Source organism: Leucoraja erinacea, chromosome 9, assembly GCF_028641065.1.
Source record: "Leucoraja erinacea ecotype New England chromosome 9, Leri_hhj_1, whole genome shotgun sequence".
NCBI classification, from domain to species: Eukaryota; Metazoa; Chordata; class Chondrichthyes; order Rajiformes; family Rajidae; genus Leucoraja; species Leucoraja erinaceus.
In genome coordinates this window covers 11,309,607-11,329,977 of record NC_073385.1, presented here as the reverse complement: position 1 = coordinate 11,329,977, position 20,371 = coordinate 11,309,607, and the positions used below count along the sequence as shown (strand labels likewise).

The 20,371-nt window shown below is 43.5% G+C and overlaps 1 protein-coding gene across 2 annotated transcripts in view; it reads right to left on the bottom strand.

Annotated features, from left to right (window-relative positions):
* The window catches only part of LOC129700001 (latent-transforming growth factor beta-binding protein 2-like), a 191,045-nt gene that overhangs the window by 154,143 nt on the left and 16,531 nt on the right, over positions 1 to 20,371 (bottom strand). For both annotated transcript variants that reach the window (XM_055640130.1, XM_055640131.1), the window contains exon 2: positions 1,092 to 1,162. In XM_055640130.1, coding sequence (XP_055496105.1) covers positions 1,092 to 1,162 — 71 coding nt within the window. The remainder of the gene's footprint in view (positions 1 to 1,091; positions 1,163 to 20,371) is intronic.

Below are 20,371 nucleotides of genomic sequence, written 5' to 3'. Positions count from 1 at the left end.
CCACACAGTTTCCTTCTGATGTTCAAATAAAAGAACTGCTCCTAAAATATTTGGTGGTATACAAACTCTTGCAAATGGTCTTTTTCACTCTCATCCTTTTTCTTCGGAAGCTTGGTTTTACACATGTCACCTTTGTTCATAGCCCTGTCATATATAATCTAAGTGGAATGCTTAATTCTTCACCTCTGTCAGGGAGTAATTGATTTACTTAGAAAACATGCCCTTAACATGTCACTATACACTGTAATAGGCCAAATCTTGAACAATGACGAGAAGGAATACAGAAATGAGATTTCATCTCCCTTCTTCAGACTCGGAAGAATGTTGGAGACGAAAGAGGGTGAGAGATGAAAAGGAAACAAAAAGAAGGGCAGGGGGGAAGAAAGGCAACAAAAAGGAGACAAGGGTGTTACTAAGGGGTCGACACTGGACAGCGAGGCCTTCTTACGGGAGAAAAAGGCGGGTAGGTTGAGGCGATGGATGAAGAGCTCAACAACAGGTATGTAACATGGGCGTAGGGATACAATGGTAAGGCCACTGCTGAGGATTCACCATTCTGCATCAGAAAGAGGGAGGTCAGGGGGATGGTGAAAACACCAACAGGGATAAGGGCTGTAGTCTGAAGGGGGTGGGATGGAGTGGTGGATGTATTTAGTGTAGCAGTGGTTGATGATGTTCCAGATGGCAAGACAGGATATTTTGCTCCCTCTTCACCAACTTCTGGACTGATTGAGCAGGTCTCATGTTTGGATCAAAATTGCAAGTGGTGCAAAGGGCTATGGAAGATAAGATGTATTTGCGATTGCCAGGTATGCCCAATAGCAGGAAGGATGGGATAACTCTGTACACTTTTCTAATGGTGTCGGTACTGTGCTGTTTTCTCTGATAGCGTGATCTCAGAGATTTATCCAACCTTTCGTAAGAACTTTGCTTGTTTCGTACTAATAGTTTATATGTATAATAGGATTTATTAATCTGTTATAAGTATTTTGCATTTAACTTTGTATATTAATAAGATGCAAACAACCAGAAGCAGAATTTTACAACAGTTATGCAAATATTAAAATATTTTTCTTCAATATCATACTTACGTTTCATACATCGGTTTGTACTTTGGCTCACACTCCATCCAGAACAACATTGTTTTCCACAAACATTAGGCCTATTAGAAAGAAAATTATAAATTATATGTTTTTTTTATAAATTATAAATGTATACAAAAATTATTGAAAAAAATAAATATGATAAATGTACATACTAACCACACTAACCAGCAGAGTCATCCAAAAAGTGAATATGGATGACAATCTACTGTGGACCCAGCACAAATCCCTGTGGCACACCACTGGTCACGGCCTCCAGTCTTTAAAAAAACCATCCCAGTCACGGCCTCCAGTCTTTAAAAAAAACATCCCACTACCACCTAATTTCTCCTTCCACCAAGCCAATGTTATATCTAATTGGCAAGCTAGGCCTGGATACCATGTGATCTAATTATCTAGACAAGCTTACCATGCAGTACTATTTTATCAAAGGCCTCGGTAAAGTTCAAATGGACAACATCTACTGTCCTGCCTCTTTCAATCATGTTTATCACTTCTTCAAAAAACTCAAATCGAATTTGTGTCACATGGTTTCCATTGCACAATGCCTTGCTGACTATCCCTAATCCATCCTTGCCTTTCCAAATGCAGGAAGATCCTGTCCCTCAGAATCCTCTTCAATAGCTTTCCCACCACTGAAGTTGGGTTCACCAGCCTGTAGTTCCTTTGCTTGTTCTCGCAGCCCTTCTTCAATAATGCCATAACACTGGCCATCCTCCAGTCTTCTGGTACCTCATCCGTGACTAAAGAAAATGCAAATATCTCTCCTGGAGCCCATACATTTTCTTACCTAACCATACAATGTCCTAGGACACCCTTGATTGAACTCCAGGATTAATTCTCCTTACTCTGCCTCAAGATCGTGAGAAACTGCTCTATTCTTATACCGATGTATTCCAATACATCACTATTCATTTCCCTTAATCTCTAAGCCTCTATGATCTTCTCCATAGTTAATGCAGATGAAAAATACTATTTTAACATCTCACCCAATTCCTATGGCTCCACAGACCACCACACTGATCCACAAGGGGGCCTGGTCTCTCTCATTACCTTTTTGCTCTTAATATAATTGTAGAAATTTAGGATTTTCCTTTGCCTTATCTGCCAAAGCTATCTTGTGCATTCTTTTTGCCTTCTAAAAAGTCCTTTTAAATGTACTTCCACATCCCTAAATCTCCTCAAGAGATTTGATGTTAGTTGCCTATACCTGATAGAAGCCTCCTTTTTCCTGACTAGTGCCAACAATGTTATGACCACAGAAGTCAGTGACATTATGAGATTATGCTGTTAGAAGTTCGGCTTCATAAAGTGGCTCAACAAGAAGGGAAGTTATGAGTTGAGAGGTCAACAGCTAAATTTGTGTAGGATTGGGGGTGGAGATATAACAACCACAAATTGGTCATTCAAAGATCACTGCTTTGAAAGAAATTCCACTCCCCCCAAAAAGTAGATTAACGAACTAAAGCTCACGTTGAACAGCATGTTTTTTTTAAACTATTTCATTTTTTTCCCTATTATTCCCTAAACCATCCTTGCCTTTCCAAATGCAGGAAGATCCTGTCCCACAGAATCCCCTCCAATAGCTTTCCCATCACCTTATAATGGTTTTATTTTTGCTTTAAATAAACGAGTCTAGGACCAGAGGCCATAGCCTCAGATTCAGAATAAAAGGACATTCCTTAAGAAAGGGGCGGAGACAATTCTTTAGTCAGAGAATGATGAATCTGTGGAATTCATTGCCACAGAAGATTATGTAGGCAAAGTCAATGGATATATATTAAGGAGGATATGGATAGATTCTTGATTAGTACGAGTGTCAGGGGTTATGGGGAGAAGGCAGGAGAATAGGGTTAGGAAGGAGAGATGGATCAGCCATGATTGAATGGTGGAGTAGACTTGATGGAACAAATAGCCCAATTCTGCTCCTATAAATTATGAAATGAACTGTTCTTTGAAATGGAGATGACCCAGTGGAGATGATTAAAAAAAAAAAAAAATTCTTAACCAAGGTTCAATTTACCTCAGCGGTTTTCGCCCTTTGGAAATGGTGGGGTGGGGTTAAAATGGCGCCCCAACCGTCCTGCATGAGGCCAGTTTGGCGGTAATGGACGAAGTAGCGCATGTCCTAGACCACCCACCCCTCATATAGCGCGCGCCCTAGAACCCCCACAGGGCGCGCCCTAGACCACCGAATCCCACATGGCGCGCGCCCGGTTCCGCGCACGCCTCTGATCCGCCCAGCACACGCCCCAAGCGCGTTCAATCCTGCTCAGCGTGCATGCGCTCCACTCAGCCCCGCGCCGGTCGGCCAACCGTGCCACGCTTTGCGAAAACCTCGTCACATGTCAGTGACTGCCATTTCGACCTCTTTTTGCTATGTCGGGAATAGTTTTCCTTTTCATACGGCTGCCGAGGCTGCACTTTGCGCAAGGTGAGATTCAAAGCGAACCCTGATATTACTCAAATGTGGGATCACCCAAACGATATAGAATTATATCGCACTTGCTTGAGTAGTAGAAATGCAGTGAAATGTAATGGACCAATTATTCCCTCTTCCCGGCCAGGTAATTATTAAATGTGTAAAATTTCTCTTAGTGTTTTGGAAGAGGGAAACAATTCTGTACTTTACAAAAATGTGGTCTTGTAGACTTAAGGCATGTGCCTTTCCGTTAAATGTAATTTTTTGTTCTATCTAGATAATGGACAAGAAATAATCAAAATGCATCTACAACAGCCATCTTTCTCAAAAAAGCCAGCGAGCTACTTGGTGGCTGTAAAAATCCCGAACTTCGTTTATCTGAACCAATTAAACTTTCTGAAGTTAGTTTGTCCAGTGATATTTGCACTCTTGGATTGTTAACTCAAGAATTAGGAGAAAAATGTACTTTGAATATTAAATGTTTTTTGACCCCACCACAACACTGCTGACCTGCTAAACTTCAATATCCTGTCACGTGTCATTTTAATTATCATATTTTGGGGCAGAATCATAAAACATTCTAGAATCCTTCCTTGTTTTTATTAAGCACTAGACAAAGGGGGGGGGACCCGTTGAGTCCCGTCTCCTCAAAGCGCGGTTGCGAGGGCGGTCTGCGGCGTCACAAACTCACTAACCACCCCCCTTGATATTATATTAATAGTATTCATTGGCTCCTTTTACCGCATCCCCACCCTATCTCGTGGGGCAGAGAGGGGGGGGGGGGGGGGGGTGGGAGAGGAGGGGAGAGGGCGGGATGAGGGGGAGGAAGGGGGGGAAAGGGGGAAGAGTGGGGGAGGGCAAGGTGAGAGAGGGGGGGGGAGGTGGAGATGGAAGTGAAGGGGGGAGACGAGGGAGTGGGGGAGGGGTAGAGGAAGGGGGGGGGGGAGGGGGTGTGGGGGAGAGAGAGGGCGGACTTGAACTCGGCGAGCAAGCCTCAGCACCTTGCGGGACCTCTGAAGCCCTCGGAACCAAAGATTATAGAGGAGCTGTCTCCCTGTCTCCTTCCCCCCCTCTCTCTCGCTCTCCACCTCCCTTTGAGAGTCTGTCCCTTCGGCACAGAGACTCTCGCGGCAGCGGCGCTTCAGACGCCTCCGACGGCCCGGGACACTCGCACTGTCCGCAGTTCTCAGGTCGGCTCACCTGCCCCGACCCCGCAAAAACGAATGTAAAAAAACACACGCGGTTTTTCGGGTTACGGGCCGAAAACCCGTATATTGCACTGGGAACAGTTTGCAAAAGATCTAAACACACTACTGAGGACTCCTCGTATTTATACTTAATTTATGTCCATTCCGAACCACCCCCCTCAACCCCAGGTTTTACAACTGATTTACCTGGTTAGTTCCAACTCCGGCTGCTTGGTTGGATGTGTTGTCGGCGCCTGCACATCCAACCAAGAGAAGAGGCGCGACCTCACTCACAGCCGCCAACTGACGTGCTTCCCCGGACCGCACAGATCCCTGGCACGCGGCGCTAAGGGACAAATTGCGCAGGGACTGAACTCAGCGTGAGAACTCGGTCGTGAGCGTGAGGGCGTGAGAAATTGCTCCAGGGCGTGAGTCTCACGCCAAAGGCGTGAGAGTTGGCAGCCCTGTGATAACACCACCACTGGAGGTTCCCCTTCAAGTCTCACAACATACCAACCTGTAAGTGCATCATTGAGCTTTCACCATGATGTGTGGGGCAAGATTTCTGCACATAGAGCAGTGGGGACCTGGAACACATTGCCAGATGTGGTGGTGGTGGTGGGAGATACAATAGTGGTGTTTAAGAGGCTTTTAAGATAGGCACACGGAAGTGCAAGGAATAGATGGATATGGATTATATACACGCAGATGAGATCAGTTTAACTTAGCATCGTGTTTGGCACAAAATATGTGAGCTGAAGAACCTATTGCTGTGCGGTACTGTTCTATGTTCTATCATCCCCAAGTCTAAATCCTGGGCCCAAGAACATTGTGGCAGGAGCTTCAGAAGATGGAAGTTTACCGACAATTCCTCAAATGGAATTGGCAATTGGCAATAAATATAAGGTAGACTCATCAGGGATGCTCACCTATGACCCAGCTAGTTTTTTTACCCTGGCCTAAATTGAATTCTAACCCAAAGAAAGACACAAAGTCCTGAGGTAACTCAGCGGGTCAGGCAACATCTCTGCAGAACATGGATAGGTGATGTTTTAGGTGGCGACCTTTCTTACGACATTATTGAATTCTACTTCCTTCATCTGCAGGAAATTTATGTCACATAAGGAATGAAGTCAAGCGTTTTCATCCCATATTATTGTACTGATATCTAAAGAGCCATTTGCCATCCATTGGGAGTAGGTGACTCATTGCCTGACTGTTAGTTTACCATCTTCAGGGTATTTGTACCTTGGAGAATTTAGTGCATCGAGTCAGCTAAGCAATTCTACTCACTCCAACGACGGCTTCTTACTCCCCCAAATATTAGCCTCCAATGGCTTATTCCCACACTTTCCACAAATGCTGGGCTTCAGTGATGTCACCCGAGGCAGCAGATCCATTAAAGTCAGTGAATGACCTCCTAAACCCAGCCTTGGAGGAGGAGATCCAGAGTGTCACATTTATCGGTTGAAAATGTGTAACTCCAGATATGTTTATTTTAGTTTAAAGATACAGCACGGAAACAGGCCCTTCGGCCCACCAGGTCCGCACATTAACACCATCCTAACACCATCCTACACCCACTAGGGACAATTTTTACATTTACCAAGCCAATTAACCTACAAACCTGTACGTCTTTGGAATGTGGGAGGAAATCGAAGATCTCGGAGAAATCCCACGCAGGTCACAGGGAGAACGCACAAACTCCGTACAGACAGCACCCGTAATAGGGATCGAACCTGTGTCTCTGGCACTGCATTCGCTGTGAAGCAGCAACTCTACTGCTGCGCCACCGTGACTCCATTGGTCTAACCATATAACCAATTACAGCACAGAAACAGGCCATCTCGACCCTTCTAGTCCGTGCCGAACACGTATTCTCCCCTAGTCCCATATACCTGCGCTCAGACCATAACCCTCCATTCCTTTCCTGTCCATATAACTATCCAATTTATTTTTAAATGATAAAAACAAACCTGCCTCCACCACCTTCACTGGAAGCTCATTCCACACAGCCACCACTCTCTGAGTAAAGAAGTTCCCCCTCATGTTACCCCTAAACTTCTAACGTGCTTTTAGATCCCAATTTTAGTTTCATGTGTGAAGCATTCTGGAAGTTCTAGAAGACAGTATCGGACGAGTGGCTTTGCATACCATAAAATATCTATCATTCTATGAATTCAAATTATTTATGAACAGACAGGCACAAATCTCGCAATATAGTATTGTTGTTAAACTTGTTCAGATGTTACTGTTAAAAAAGTAAGCAAAGTGAATATGAAAGCATAATCCATCTTTAAAGCTAAACTAATTTAAACTAGCATTTCCAAATAGTTAAGCTGTAAAGCACATCTGTGGCACAGATTTTGAATTGGCCTCCTACTGAAAAACAGCATTAGACAGAAGACATCACAAGCATGTTAAATATCCCTGTGAGATAGATGTTGGGGTTTTTTTTCATAGCCATCTGTTGGAAGCTTGTTTGCCTCTTTGATTTGTTGCTTTCTTTATTCTTGAACATAATTAAAGAGACTTATAAAGTTTATATTGCTCCCTGCAGAACAAATTCCATAACTTAAGTATATTTGAGCTGCAATGAGTTTATTAAAATTAACTATTCAAAACTTTGAATATATACCTTTCATTTCATAAGCATCTATTTTATTCCCCGAGTTAGAAGGATTTTAGCCAGATAAATACTACAAAGCAAGTAAACAGATATTCTTGGAAGAGGATTCTAGTTTCTTCAATAATTTGTCATTGGATATCAAAGATTCATGCATACCAGTGGTCATTTTAATTGTGCCAGATAGTTTTGATGGATAGGAGCCTCGAAGTCTGTGCTTCATTTGGGAAAGGCTTTATCCTGGTCCTCTCCCAGGACTACCAATACATTCCATTGCCATCCACCCGTCCAAGCACAGTCTGGTTCTTAAAAGACAAAGACTTAGACCCTTTATTTGTCATTCAGATCTTTCGGTCTGAACGAAATGTCGTTGCCTGCAGCCATACATGTAATAATAAACGACAAAACACACAATAAACACAAATAAACATCCACCACAGTGAGTTCACCAGGCACCTCCTCACTGTGATGGAGGCAAAATATCTAAGGGTTACTGTCTCTTCCCTCCTCTTCCCCCTCTGAGCTGAGGCGATACCCCACCGGGCGATGGTGAGTCAATCCCGCTGCTCACTGAGCTCCGCAAACGGGCCGGTTCAAGCTCCGCGGCCCGGGGTGGTCGAAGCTGCCGCCCTCCAGTCCAGCGGACGCAGCTGTTGCCGCGGGAGCTCCGGAAAACAGGCACCAGCCTGTGACCTGCGAGCTCCCGACGATGTCGTCCACTGGCCTTGTGTATATTAAGCTTGTGTATATTAAGCAATACAACCAAGATCTCTGTATAGTATGACTAACTAACTTATTCAGAGCTTGTGCCTCCATTATACTACATTTTCAAAGGTGGTACAAAGTGGTAGTTTTATCCCAAAGAAGAAACTGACCTCCATTTTCCTTGTAGGTAGATTTGCATTTGGTAATTGTTTGGCAACCATCATAATGTAATTTGGACTGGTGGTGATCTGTTTATGTTCTTGTAATTTCAATAGCTCCCAAGAATATGCTAATAGGAAGCAGTCTTCATTGTGATTTGCACAGGTGTGGTTTTTATCATATTTGTTTTAAGCATGCAGTCTCCCCCCCGACACAGCACTCCTTCTCTTCAGCGATGCTGCCTGTCTCTGTGAGTTACCCCAGCATTATCTGTCCTTCTTTATTGTAAACCAGCATCTGAAGTTCCATCCTACACGATGCAGTCTTTTAAATAGCCACAAAAAATGCAACAGATTAGATTCAACCAGTACAAGGGAGCAATTTTCTTTTTTATTGCATACTAATATTGAAACTCTTCACATTTATACCTTCTCATATAGACTCACCCTGTGGGTGAAAGGTGAGCAGCACATCTGTTTATGGACATCATTTTAATATACCTGTGTAACCTTAAATCTTGATAGATGGATCAGCCACGGAATTAAAATCATGCATAGAAACATAGAAAATAGGTGCAGGAGGAGGCCATTCGGCCCTTCGAGCCAGCACCACCATTCATTGTGATCATGGCTGATCGTCCACAATCAATAACCCGTGCCCGCCTTCTTCCCATATCCCTTAACTCCACTAGCCCCTAGAGCTCTATCTAACTCTCTCTTAAATCCATCCAGTGATTTGGCCTCCACTGCCCTCTGTAGCAGGGAATTCCACAAATTCACAACTCTCTGGGTGAAAAAGTTTTTTCTCATCTCAGTCTTAAATGGCCATCCCTTTATTCTAAGACTGTGGCCCCTGGTTCTGGACTCGCCCAACATTGGGAACATTTTTCCTGCATCTAGCTTGTCTAGTCCTTTTATAATTGTATATGTTTCTATAAGATGCCCCCTCATCCTTCTAAACTCCAGTCAATACAAGCCTAGTCTTTTCAATCTTTCCTCATATGACAGTCCCACCATCCCAGGGATCAATCTCGTGAATCTACGCTGCACTGCCTCAATCACAAGGATGTCCTTCCTCAAATTAGGAAACCAAAACTGTGCACAAGCTCCAGATGTGGTCTTACCAGAGCCCTATACAATTGCAGAAGAACCTCTTTATTCCTATACTGAAATCCTCTTGTTATGAAGGCCAACATTCCATTAGTTTTCTTCACTGCCAGCTGTACCTGTAAGTCAGCTTTCAGTGACCAGTGTACAAGGACACCCAGGTCTCGCTGCACCTCCCCCTTACCTAACCTAATCTCATTGAGATAATAATCTGCCCCCTTGTTTTTGCCGCCAAAGTGGATAACCTCACATTTATTTATATTATACTGCATCTACCGCGCATCTGCCCACTCACTCAACCTGTCCAGGTCACCCTGCAACCTCCTAACATCCTCTTAATTGTTCACACTGCCACCCAGCTTTGTGTCATCCACAAACTTGCTAGTGTTGCTCCTAATTCCCTCTTCCAAATCATTACTATATATATGGTAAACATTTGCGGCCCCAACACCGAGCCTTGCAGCACTCCACTCGCCACTGCCTGCCATCCTGAAAAGGACCCGTTCACTCCTACTCTTTGCTTCCTGTCTGCCAACCAATTTTCTATCCATGTCAAGACTCTACCCCCAATACCATGTGCTCTAATTTTAGTCACCAGTCTGCCGTGCGCGACCTTATCAAAGGCTTTCTGAAAGTCTAGATACACTACATCCACTGGCACCCCTTCATCCATTTTACTTGTCATATCCTCAAAAAATTCCAGAAGATTAGTCAAGCATGATTTCCCTTTCATAAATCCATGTTGACTTGGACTAATCATTTTACTGCTATCCAAATGCCCCATTATTACCTCTTTAATAATTGACTCCAGCATCTTTCCCACCACCGAAAACCGTAATTCCCCGTTTTCTCACTCGCTCCTTACTTGAAAAGTGGGATAACATTAGCTATCCTCCAATCCACAGGAAGTGATCCTGAATCTATTGAACATTGGAAAATGATCACCAATGCGTGCCCTATTTCTAGAGCCACCTCCCTGAGGACCCTGGGATGCAGACCATCCGGCCCAGGGGATACAAACATATGTGAACATATAAGGGGTAGAAAAAGAAACAAGCTGTTGGCAGGATCATGTTTTGATGCAGTTCCCTCTCCTTCTTATACACTCCAGCAGATTCAAGGATAGTATGTCCAAACTTTCCTCAAAGTAACATTATTGTTCCAGGTGTTAGTAAGCCTTTGTGAACTGGTTCCAACATACTAACATATTTCCTTAAATAAGTTAACCAATACAATATTGTACACCATTTGATCACCAACGCTCTATATAACTGAAGAATAGCCTTCTGTACTTAATTCCTCTAATAATAGCCAAAAACAATAATAGTCATTAACATTGGGCAGCTTTCATAATTACATGCTATGTCTGCATACTTGCCTTTGTGAATCATGTACTAGAACACCCAGATAGATCATTTTGCATCTCACAGCTGCACAACCTCTTGGCCCTTCAATAGTATGATTTGCCATTTAACCAACCTTCATACCCTCACAACATACTTTTCCATCTATCTATAGGTCCTTAGCATTTTTGATAACCATATGTTACGCTCTCACAAGGTATACAAATTTAAAAAATGTATATCCTTTGTGACAATCCCAGTTGACACTATTCATCACGTCATTCTTACGAGAAAAATATCCATTTGCACCTTCTCTGTTTCCTGTTTGTTCGTGAATGTTCTACCTTCTACATCTTACAAGGTATATCCCTTATTCCTTACTCAATAACTTTTGATACAACAAATGCCTTCTGGAAATGCATTTCCCCCAGAGAGTTGTGAATCTGTGGAATTGTCTGCCACAGAAGGCAGTGGAGGCTGATTCGCTGGATCAGATTCAGATTCAGATTCAGATTCAGATTCAGATTCAATTTTAATTGTCATTGTCAGTGTACAGTACAGAGATAACGAAATGCAACGAAATGGATGTTTTTAAGAGAGAGTTAGATTTAGCTCTTGGGGTTCAGGGAATCAAGGGATATGGGGAAAAAGCCAGAAAGGGGTACTGATTTTTGGATGATCAGCCATGATCATATTGAATGGGGGTGCTGGCACCTATTTTCTATGTTTAATGTGTAAAATTTGGAACACATTAATTGCTCTCAATTTGTTTTGAAGTTAAAGCTCAGTCAGCATATTTTCTCAAATCCATATTGATCGGAAACCAAATCAATCATGTATTGAAAACCACATGTTTAACAGCGACTGAATCAAGTTGCTGAGGTATCTATAGTCTTTCCCCAATAAGACCCATAGCATTTCTCTAAATTCAGAGCACGCTGCCACAGGTGGCAGGAATAAGGCTAGATAAATAACAAGTATAGATAAACCTTAAACATAACTAGTAAAGAACAGAGTATTTTTGGAATGTGCAGTGCCCTTTAGAGCATTGGTTTGCAAAATATATGGTAGCATGTGGGAAACCTCTCAGTGACAGGTTTCTCCATCCAGATATCATTAATGAGCCAGACCAGTTGATCAATCATTGACAGTGCCCTTGAGTACTATATACTTGGCAGGTTCATGAATCACACTACATTATCATCTAAGCATTGACTTGGTTTTGAACTTCCAATGTCTGGCCTTAATTTTAAAACTAGATTCAGATTAGAAATTGGTTACAACTACAAAATATAATCTCTAGTTTCCTATTTATTGCAGAATTTATATTATAGGAGAGAGAGGTTCAAATATTGGCAAGGTTACAAATTTGGTTTTGTCAGTCCCTTAAATGGTGTGACTTTTTTTTTATAATTCAGCAGCCAACTATAGTTGTATTTTCCTTTTCATTTTGCATCTTTTAAAACCTATTTTCTGAAATGCTTCAATACTGTAAACAAGGGTGTATATTTATAGATTTGACAATCGAGTTTGCTGCTAGAGATGTCAGTTTGATTTCAACTAGGACACATAGAAAATTAAAAATGTGGTAATTTTACTTCGGAAGAAAGGACTACGTGAAGAACCCCGCTCAGGTAAGTTACTTACCTTAATCGGTCTTTTCCTTGTGTTTTTTGCTCCAGGGGGAGCAAAGCAGCAGAGGGAAGCGGCCCCCGTTCGACTCCAGCGAAGGAGCCGACAGTGGAGGGGGGAGAGGCGGCAACGGGACCGCACACGCTGCGGTCCACAGACACGGGTGCTGCGCTGATGCCCGGTCCGCTAAACAGCTGTTTGACTAACAGCAGCGGACCGGAGGGAAATTTAAAAACCGGCTGGCACCCCTGCAGACTCCCGACAAGGAGACTCGCCGCCCGAGAACCGCTGAAATGCCGCCCAAAAACGGCAGACAGCCTCTAACAACAAGGTAAGACCAAACCTCAGGCTGGAGACAGACACGGAAGATGGGATCAGCACTTCATACAAAAAACAAGTATGTCTGTTTCCCCAAGCCAGAGGAGGTCATGGAGCTAAAAACTCCAGAAAAAAGGGGTCGCTGCCAAGGGAGCTAACACTCCCACCCCAGTGCTATTGCACTGGCCATCTCCCTTGTCGAGGGATTGATGGGACCAGAGCTGGGCTGGTCAAAGAAGAGGGGTCACTGGCTGAACAACATCGGGAGTATGCTTGAGGTACAGGATCAGGAACAGCTGCTGGGTGTGGCCGCTATGTGGCTTCACCACTAGCGAGATAAATTTCAGTCTCGACTGACAGACCAGCTTACTACCTGTTCTTTTCAAAGAACCTCTCCAAGACAGGTAGTCATGAGGTGTTGGATTCATCACGCCTCCCCTAAATTACATTACTCAAATTGACCCACCATTTATTGGGGGATACATTGAGCATCGCTCTCAAAAAACCCAATATTTAAAAATGAATTTGATATGCCTGATGTCGGCTATCATTCACATGCTCTTCCAGAGGTCAGGGTAGTATGGCAAAACACCTGACCCTACTGTTCGCAGTGCCCCGCAACTTCTCAGGAAGTTATAAAACCTGCCTTCAACCAAAATTCACAAGACTGTGAGAACGCCGACACAACAACTTAGCCAGACAGAAGGATCCGTGATCAAGCCAAGTTTTTAAAAAGGTACACAAAAAAATCTGGAGAAACTCAGCGGGTGCAGCAGCATCTATGGAGCGAAGGATATAGGCAACGTTTCGGGCCAAAAACCCTTCTTCAAACAAAGTTTTTCAAAAAACTGGACGACGTGTCAAAAATATCGGGGTAAGGCGGCAGTGTCTGGAATGAGCACCACACGTAAACCAGTCAGCAGTACCTCTAATGCATCCACCAGCTGGGTATACCTTATGGTACTGGTGAAAGCTCGGGGCCTGCATGCCAATCCTGTAAGCCTTTCAGGCCAGGGCCCAGAGCAGGCCCCAGGGAAAACGCGCCACCCCCACCACGTCATACGACGTGTAAGACTCGTTGGACCAGGAGGAAACAGAAGAATACCCATAACCATGGAGGTAGGTGGGTCTGGTTTCTGCCAGCATATAGAGAACAAGGGTGCTCTACTAACAGGGGGCGAATACACTTGTTTAAAGAAGCATGGGGTAATGTCACGAGTAACTAGTATATACTCAACAACATTAGTGGATACAAAATTCAGTTATATCAGAGTATATCGCCAGTTCAACATTGGCCCTAAGGGAACTTACTCAAGGAAGAAAAGTGGATACAAAATTCAGTTATCATCATCAGAAATATTATCGCCAGTTCAAATTTGTATCAAATATAGTCCCAAAAAAAAAAAGATGGTGGAAGTCGCATCATCATTGACTTAACATCACTAAATAAGTTTGTTGAGTATATACATTTCAAGATGGAGACGTTTGTTACTGTCAGACAACTGATCTCCAAAGGATAATTTATAGCAAGCATTGATATTAAAGATGCTTACTATCTAATACCCATACACAAGGATCATTGCAGATACCTAAAATTTAGCTGGTTGGGGCAGCTGTGGTAGTATAGAGATTGCCCAATGGTCTAACTCCAGCCCCTAGACAATTCACCAAAATATTAAAAGTAGCCATGGGAATACTAAGGAAACAAAAGCATATTGTCATAGCATATCTGGATGATATTCTCATAGTAGGGAAACAAAGGAATTGGCTGTGGCAGCAGTATTAGCTACAAAACAGCTCCTTGAAACACTGGGGTTCGTCCTACTCCAGATAAATCTAGGTTGAAGCCATGTACTACCATGGACAAATCGGACCTTTGCACTATCAAAATCTACAAAGAACAAAGGTACATGCACTAAAACGATATTCGGGTCACTATGATCGAATCATGAAATTACCCACTGGAGCTATATCAGAGCTACAGTGGGGGGGGGGGGGGGGAGAATGTGTGGCTAACCCTACTTTAGTTATTAATCAGATGCCAGTGCTCAAGCCTGGGGGGGGGGGGGGGGGGGGGGGGGGGGGGGGGGGGGGAACTAACTCCATATCCAGCACAGGTGCCAGATGGACTAACCAGAGTCATCATTACCACACACACTGGGCATCAATTTAGAAATGTTGAGTATTATGATTTTAAAAGCATATGCATCTAAAATGCAGCACTTGCATGTGCGGTTACGGATTGATAATACTATGGTGGTGGCTTATATTAACCATATGGGGAGCATAAAATCATTATCGTGCGACAAATTGGTCAATCAGATCTGGCAATGGTGTGTCGAAAGACATATTTTACTATCGGCTGCCTATCTACTAGGTAAGCTAAATACAGTGGCAGACACCAGGTCACGGAAAAATTTAATAATGATAACATCGAATGGATGTTAAACCCAAAATATTTGCTAAAGTTATTAAGCAATATGGAACGCCAGATATCGATTTGTTTGCAACAAGACGGAATCACCAGTTACCTATGTATGTGACTTGGGAACCAGACCAGAGGCAGCAGCGGTAGATGCCTACACGCTGGATTGGGGGAATTTCTGCTTTTTGCTTTCCCTCCCTTCTGCCTCATCAGTCGGGTACTTCGCAATACAGATGGACTCTGCCTCTGGGATATTGATGGTGCCCGACTGGCCTACACAGCCATGGTTCCCAGTTCATCACGACATGGTGGTCGAGTCACCTATGGATTTCCCTAGTGGACCACGGTTGTTGACTCACCCAGTATCAGGCATAAGCCACCCATGCCATGAAAACATCAAACTCCTGGGTTGTAGGTTTTGAATAGACCTTACCAGGGACTGGGATTATCCGAATGAACCATCACCACCATGTCGGCATCCCTGCGAACATCCACCAGGAGGCAGTATTTAACCTGTATCAAAAATGGGAGAAGTACTGCCATGGAAACAGGGACAACATATGCAACTGCCACAACCACCGACGTGCTGGAGTTCCTGGCCCATCTACACCATGACGAAGGGATCAGTTACAGTGCCATCAATACAGCACAAAGCGGCCTGTCTGCTTACCTAAAACCAGCAGGACAGCAGGCCATGGGATCCCATCCTCTGGTGGTAAAACTCATGAAGGGCAATTTTAATATTAAGCCCCTAAACCCAGGTATACCCATATTTGGGATATCAGTGTGGTATTGACATACCTCAGGGAATGGCCACGAGCTAGATCCCTCAGCCTCGAGATATCTACATTAAAGACGCTCATGTTAATGGCACTCGCAGCCGCTCAGAGGATCCAGTTGCTGCACAAATTAAGACTGGACAACATGGAGGTCGCCCCAGACCAGATTACGTTTATCATTCTAGGTCTGGTGAAACAAAGCAGGCCAGGAACGCCCAATTCACTGGTGGTATTCCGGGCCTACCCACCAGAGCCAAGGTTGTGTGTGGTGACCCATCTACAACAATATATAGACACAACCCACAATCTCAGAGGGAGAGAAAAAGCCCTATGGGTCAGCCACAAGAAACCTCATGGCGGGGTAACGAGCCAAACCACTTCACGGTGGCTCAAACAGGTACTGAAAGCTGCCGGAATAGACACTAATACATTTAAATCCCATTCCACTAGGGCAGCATCGACATCAGTGGCTGAACGAATGGACGTCCCGGTTGACCACATTCTCAATACGGCAGGATGGTCGAGGGAAACGACGTTCAGAATGTTTTTTTATAATAAACCTTGGATAAAACCTGACTTATTTGCAGACAGAATATTACAAACTGCAAATATTTAATTTAAGCTCAGGGGAGCTATTTATTTTTGTTATTGTTAATAAATACCTTTCTGTTTCTTGAAAAAGCAGATCCATTGGTTTGATTACGATAACACTTCCTCCTCAAGAACTTTGGCAGTGAGTGAAAAATAAAACTGTTACACGGTTTGAAATCACAGAACTTTGAAGTCTTCACGTAGTCACTCACGTGACTCCGAAGTAAAATAGTAAGATTAAACGAGAACTTACCAGTTCGAAGTTTGATCTGTATTTTATGAGGAGTTACGATGAGGGATTACGTGCCCTCCGCTCCCACCCTCATTATATAGATCAAACTAGTAAACTGATGTCTCCTTAATCTTTACTATGTTTACTTCAAATAACTGTGTCTATCTGTGATTCCACACCGCTGCTTGGAAGTATGCCGCACCTGCGCACTGAGCGGGTTCTTCACGTAATCCCTCATCGTAACTCCTCATAAAATACAGATCAAACTTCGAACTGGTAAGTTCTCGTTTAATCTTACTATTAAATGTGGTCTCAGCAACTGATGCAGTTTGTATGTGACACATTCTGGATATATATGAGACATGGAAAGTCATTTACTAAATGTACCTCTTGGCCAAACATTTCTCCCTTAATCAATATCATAAAACAGGTTAACTGATCATTAATCTCACTACTATTTGTGGAATGTTCTGAGCATAAACAATTGCCTGTATCACAGCATGTACACTAATAAAACAAGAATTCATTGTTTAATAGACTTTACATTGTATTGCTAATATCATGCTATTACTAAAATGCTTCTTTCAGTTATAATGGACGCCAATTATGGTGTAAATCATTCCAAGCAGTCTACTTTTTTTTTTTTTTAAAAGGTGAAATGTTCACATTATAAAACAGAAAATTAAGTAGAGTTCAAATCTATAAGCTTCTGATATAATGTGATGGAAAAGGAGGGAGGGACGACAGCTTAAGAAGCTAAGATCTTGACTCCCATTTAATAGGTTGCAAGTTCAAGTCCCAAGATAGCCTTTCACTGCCACTAGTTTGTCTCACTTGAGCAAATTCCATCAGTTCCTGTCTAAGACACTAATGAAACACATGCAGCAGACTTCCACATGGATGAGGAACAGCAGAATGTAAGTAAGATGATAACCTGCAAGGAATATGGGTGATTTTTCTATGAAATCATAAAAATTAAAAGACTGTCAACCTGAGCAACATAGAAACATAGAAAATAGGTGCAGGAGGAGGCCATTCGGCCCTTTGAGCCAGCACTGCCATTCATTGTGATCATGGCTGATCGTCCACAATCAATAACCCGTGCCTGCCTTCTCCCCATATCCCCTGATTCCACTAGCCCCTGGAGCTCTATCTAACTCTCTCTCAAATCCATCCAGTGACTTGGCTTCCACTGCCCTCTGTGGCAGGGAATTCCACAAATTCACGACTCTCTGGGTGAAAAAAGTTTTTTCTCACCTCAGTCCTAAATGGCCTCCCCTTTATTCTAAGACTATGGCCCCTGGTTCTGGACTCGCCCAACATTGGGACCATTTTTCCTGCATCTAGTCTGTACAGTCCTTTTATAATTGTATATGTTTCTAGAAGATAGCCCCTCATCCTTCTAAACTCCAGTTTAGAGTTTAAACTCTAAATGTGGACAAACTGGGGGACTTGGGACTTCCACACTCCACCTGTACGTGGATAAATAGCTTCCTGTCGGGTTGAAGCCAGAGAGTCAGAGTGGGCCATCACACATCCACGGCCCTCAGCCTCAGTACCGGCTCTCCACAGGGCTGTGTACTGAGCCCCCTGCTCTACACCATCTACACGCATGACTGCACCCCCGCCCACCACAGCAACACCATTGTCAAATTTGCGGATGACACTACAGTGGTGGGACTCATCTCCGCGGGGGACGAGTACGCCTACCGGGATGAGGTGGAGCAGCTGACAGTGTGGTGCGAAGAAAATAACCTGCTCCTCAACACCTCAAAGACGAAGGAGGTAATAATAGACTTCAGGAAAAACAAAACGGACATGGTACCACTGACCATCAGAGGGGACTGTGTAGAGAGGGTGGCGGATTTCCGCTTCCTGGGAATCCACATTGAGGAGGACCTGACGTGGAGCGTGAACACCACTGCGCTGCTGAAAAAGGTCCAGCAGAGACTGCACTTCCTGCGGGTGCTCAGGAAGAACAACATCACTCAGAGGCTGCTGTTGTCCTTTTATCGGTGCTCCATTGAGAGCATACTAACATACTGTGTATGCGTGTGGTACACCAGCTGCACAGTGGCTCAGAGGAAAGCGCTCCAGAGGGCAATTGACAACGCCCAGAGGATTGTCGGCTGCCCTCTCCTTACCTTGGAGGACCTACACAGTTCCCGCTGCACCAAAAAAACCCAGAATATAATAAAGGACATCTCCCACCCCGGACACTCCCTGTTTGAACTGTTGCCGTCAGGCAGACGGTACAGATCCACAAGGACAAGGACAAATAGACTACAAAACAGTTTTTACCCCACTGCTATAAAAGCACTAAATGTGGCCGCCAAGGAACGCAGGGGCGATACAGACTAAGGGACTGTGGTAACGGTGAAATCGACAGAAGGATGGAGGGTTGGGTGTGTATGCGTGCTTTGTCTGTGTTTTTTATTTATTTGCTTATCTTTATTATTTTACCGTGGATGTTTCGTTAGCTTTAGAAATGTTTGAATGCTGCACTGACTGGCTGACATTTTAAATTTCGTTGTACATGGCCCATGTTACAATGACAATAAAGAAACTATTCTATTCTAAACATACTACAGAACAGATCTGTGGATGCACCAATGTGATCTCTGCTTCAGAGCTCCCATGTGGTCTCCATGTCCAACATCACACTTGGTTTCCCACTGGTACTATACAGCATGATTTGTTAATTTACACGTGCACAGTCATACTTCTGTTTCTGACTTGTATAACTGACTTACACAAGGGTCCTTCAGACATCACTTTTAAGTTAGTCGGGGAGAGTGCATCCATGGTGCTGAAGTGGGGATGGTTGAGAGCTTCAAGTTCCTGAGGTGTAAATATCACCACCAATTTTCCTGATCTAACCACATTGACACTATTGCCAAGAAACCACATCAACGCTGCTATTTTCGGAGAAGACTAGGGAAATTAAATGAATCAGTAGACATCCCCCTTGAAGGATCATAATAGAATATGGTTAATATGTGGCATGTAGCCAAACACTCTATCAACCCTCTGCAGCTGTATGAAGAGAGTATACTGACTAGTTGTATTACGGCTTGGTGACTCCAACACCCAAAAAAGTAGTGGATATTGCTCGTTCTATCATGGGTATTGATCTCCCCACCATCAAAAGGGACTATAGGATATTAGCTGCCTCAAGATGCCAGCTAATTTCATTAAAAGCCCACACCATGCTCTCATCTTGATTCTACCATCGAGGAGAGGTGCAGGAACCTGACAACTGTTGCATGCAGATTCAAGAACAGCTACTTCCCATCAACGATCTGACACTTGAACTGCAACCCTCACAAACCTAACTACGATGGTTCCGTATGACAATTAAACACTCTTGACAGTTTGCAAACTCAAGTGCCCTTTAGGTTTTATGTAGGTCAAATGGTGTACAAACAAGTCATTCAGCCCAACCAGCTCATGCCATAGTTTTTGGTTCCGAAGCAGAGTCTCAACCCCAAAACCTCATCCATTCATTTCTCTCCAGAGATGCTGCCTGTCCAGCTGAGTTACTCCAGCGTTTTGTGTCTACCTTTATGCTTATGTTTAAGCCTCTTTCAAGTTTCCCCCATCTATATCTATCATTGTAATCCTTTATTCTCTCCTTCCCTGATGTTCATATCCAACCTTCCCTAAATTAATTCTTACCATTTCCTTCATCAACTCCATATTTGAATTCCACTTAATCCCACTCTCTCACCGTTCTTTGGTTA